General features: G+C 55.1%; 1 protein-coding gene across 1 annotated transcript in view; it reads right to left on the reverse strand.

The window, feature by feature from the left end:
* OXTR (oxytocin receptor) overlaps positions 1 to 2,754 on the reverse strand; it is a 5,674-nt gene extending 2,920 nt beyond the window's left edge. The window contains exon 1 of the mRNA XM_010153113.1: positions 1,824 to 2,754. Within this exon, the coding sequence (XP_010151415.1) occupies positions 1,824 to 2,754 (931 nt within the window). The remainder of the gene's footprint in view (positions 1 to 1,823) is intronic.
* Positions 2,755 to 2,904: the final 150 nt, after the last annotated feature.

Consider the following 2,904-nt stretch of genomic DNA (forward strand, 5'->3'; position numbering starts at 1 on the left):
GCAGCCCATTTCTTCTGCAGAGAGGTCTGACCCTGCCACCCCTCTCCTGCCTCTGGGCAGCCAGTGAGGAGGAAGGTGGGCCTGGGAGGTAGGGTTGGGGTCTCCCAGCATATGCTATCCTCAATAACCTGCCCAAGGCTTTTATTCCCGTGCCATGAAAGCCTCCAGCAAATGCTCTGGCAAAACTCCCACATTTACCGCTGACACCAGCCCCCGAGCAACAGAAATGTGGAGGAAGGGAGTTTGTTACGACTCAGCACGGCTGAATCTTACTTCACTACACAAAAGCAAGGCAAAGCAGAAAAGGCATCACAGGGCAAGCAAGGGAAAGTTTCCCGAGTCAGCAGGCAGGGTGTGAGCTGTGAACACCTCGCCGCAGGAATCAGCAGAGCGGCAGAGATTTGTTTGCCGACAAGTCAGGTGGAAGCCCTCAAGATTGCGGGTTTGAAATACAGCAAAAGGGAGAGATGCAGCTTCATCCCAGGGCTAGAAGTTTCTGGCTAAAAGCTAGAAGTTTCAACCAGCCTGAATCAGGGAGAAAACCAAGAGACGGCAGCCTGGAGCACCGAGGGAGGTTAAAAAACTGTGCATCACTTCACCTGAAATGTAGGAAGCAGAGAGAAGCAATAAAAAGTAAGGAGAGCTGGAGCCAGGCAGGTTACCAGCTTTGGTCTAGGGAAGAAGCATGTGCACAGGCTGCAGGACATGTCAGGTTTTCCAGAGCAATGTATAGCTGGAATAGGGTTAAAGAAGGGGGAAAACCGCACAGTGTAAGCCAGCCGTGCCCTCCCCTGTGAAGCCCTCGCCGCAGCAGGGCTGCTGGGGTGCCCGGGAGGGGGTCACAGCTCCTCATCAGTCTTTGGCATCCCCAGACTCAGCATTTCTGTTAAATTGGGTCATTCTGTCCAAGGAGGAGTGGTCCCTGGAAGCACTTTTTTCCCCTTTCTCCCATCTCGCAAACTTGTGCCGAGTTTTTCTTTTAAGCTTTCCCAGCCGGTTGTCCCTGTGGGTGCAGAGGGACCTCTGGCCACCTCCACCCAGGAACAGCAAAGACTCGCACAGCTACAAGCATGCAAGAACAAGGAGGGTAATATATTTTACTCTGTCTGCAACCGTAGTGATGACAGGAGCAGCCAGCACCAAGTATAAAAAATAGCAAATCAGTGACACCACGTCCTTTAGGAAAAGCCTTTACTCATAAATCAGTGGCTCTCCACAGGAACCGCGCTCCAGTCAGAGATAAAAAAACAGCAGCACAGTCCCGGGGTGGATAGAAATGGGAGAAGAGAAGTGGAAAAAGAGGGCAGAAGAGTAGAAAGGAAAGAAGTCAATGAGGACAAAACAATAAAGCAAAGGAAAATAATTCAGGCAGGTTTCTTTTGCAGTCACCCTCGCGCTAGGCACCAGTGGGGGCTGAGCTCTCAGGCAGCCCTTGGTGCACCTCAGCACTCAGGGTAGGCAATCAAACCACTGGGGACCCCTGAGCAGCCCTGGGAGTGCTGAGCTCATGCACCCGGGGACAGTGAAAACCTCCCGAGTCACCATCCACACCGCCCGACACCTGAGTTGTGGTGACTCTGAACTTCCCTGGGGCTAAGCTAGCTCTCGCCTGTACGAGGGAAGCTCAGGCACAGCCGTGGCTGCCTGTCGGGTGGTTTTTCCATGTTCAGGACTTTTTCTTGTCTCCCTCCCAGCCCCGAGACCTGGCTCGAAACAGTTTCTGGCTGTCGCTCGCAGCCTGCGAGTCCGCTGTCGGTGTGCCTGCGGTGACTGAGCCAAGCAGTCCATGCAAACGTAAGGCTACGGGAGAGGAGAGGACATACCTTCCTGCGGAGCATTCGTGTCCCACACAGACCACATCTGCACAAAGAAAAAAGGAGTCCAGCACACTATGAAAGCTAACACTATGATGAAGGTCATTTTGACTGTCCGGATCTTGGCTTTGGAGATGAGTCTGGTGCTGCTGACCCTGGCAAATGCCATCCCGCTGCGGGAGCCGGAGCTCAGACCCGTGTTGGGCCCGTGAGCTGTCTTAAGCTTCACGTTCTGCCAGATTTTGAAGCTGATTAAGCCATAGCAGATGCTCAGCATCAACACGGGGATGATGTAGACCATGAGAGTTATCCAGGTGACATAGGCTTTAGGTCCCCAGGGCTGGATGAAATCTGCCCAACAGTCATAAACCCCATTCCCCACATCCCTCAGAGAAAATATGTGGATCTGAGGGATGCTGACCAGCAGGCACAGCAGCCAGGTGAGAAGGACAGAGACCCGGTCCGCTCTCCTGTGCAGAGACCTCAGAGGCTGACAGATGGCCAAGCAACGGTCCAGGGACATCAGCAAGAGCATGTAGGTGGAAGCAAACATCCCCACTACCTGCAAGTACTTGATCAACCGGCAAAGGAAATCTGGCCCATAAAACCTGAAGGTGATGTCCCAGATGAGCTGGGGCAGCACCTGGAAGATGGCCACGACCAGGTCAGCAATGCTCAAATGCTTCATGAAGAAGTACATGCGGGAGTGCTTCTGCCGGGTGGTGTGGATGGCCAGCAGCACGCACAGGTTGCCTGTCAGGGCGAGGAACAGGATGAGGCAGAGGACTGTCACCTCCACCTTGGCCATGTCCTCGTTCCTCTTCAGGGGGTCCGTGGTGCTGTTCCTCCCGGAGGTCTGGTTCTCCAGGCGGAGGCTGCCGTTCCCCAAAGAGCCGTTGGTCGTCCATACGCTGCTCCCCGCCAAGTACAACTTCTCCATGGCCAGCTCCGTCCCACATAGAGCCTGGTAGCAGAGAGGGTGGGTGGCAGATGCTCTGCGAACGCGTCCCGGTTCGAGGCGGCCGCGTCCCCGCTACGGCTCTCCCTGCGCTCGCCAACCCGGGCCGCCCGCTCCGTCCCTGCCCGCTCC

This window comes from Eurypyga helias, unplaced genomic scaffold, assembly GCF_000690775.1.
Source record: "Eurypyga helias isolate BGI_N326 unplaced genomic scaffold, ASM69077v1 scaffold12386, whole genome shotgun sequence".
NCBI classification, from domain to species: Eukaryota; Metazoa; Chordata; class Aves; order Eurypygiformes; family Eurypygidae; genus Eurypyga; species Eurypyga helias.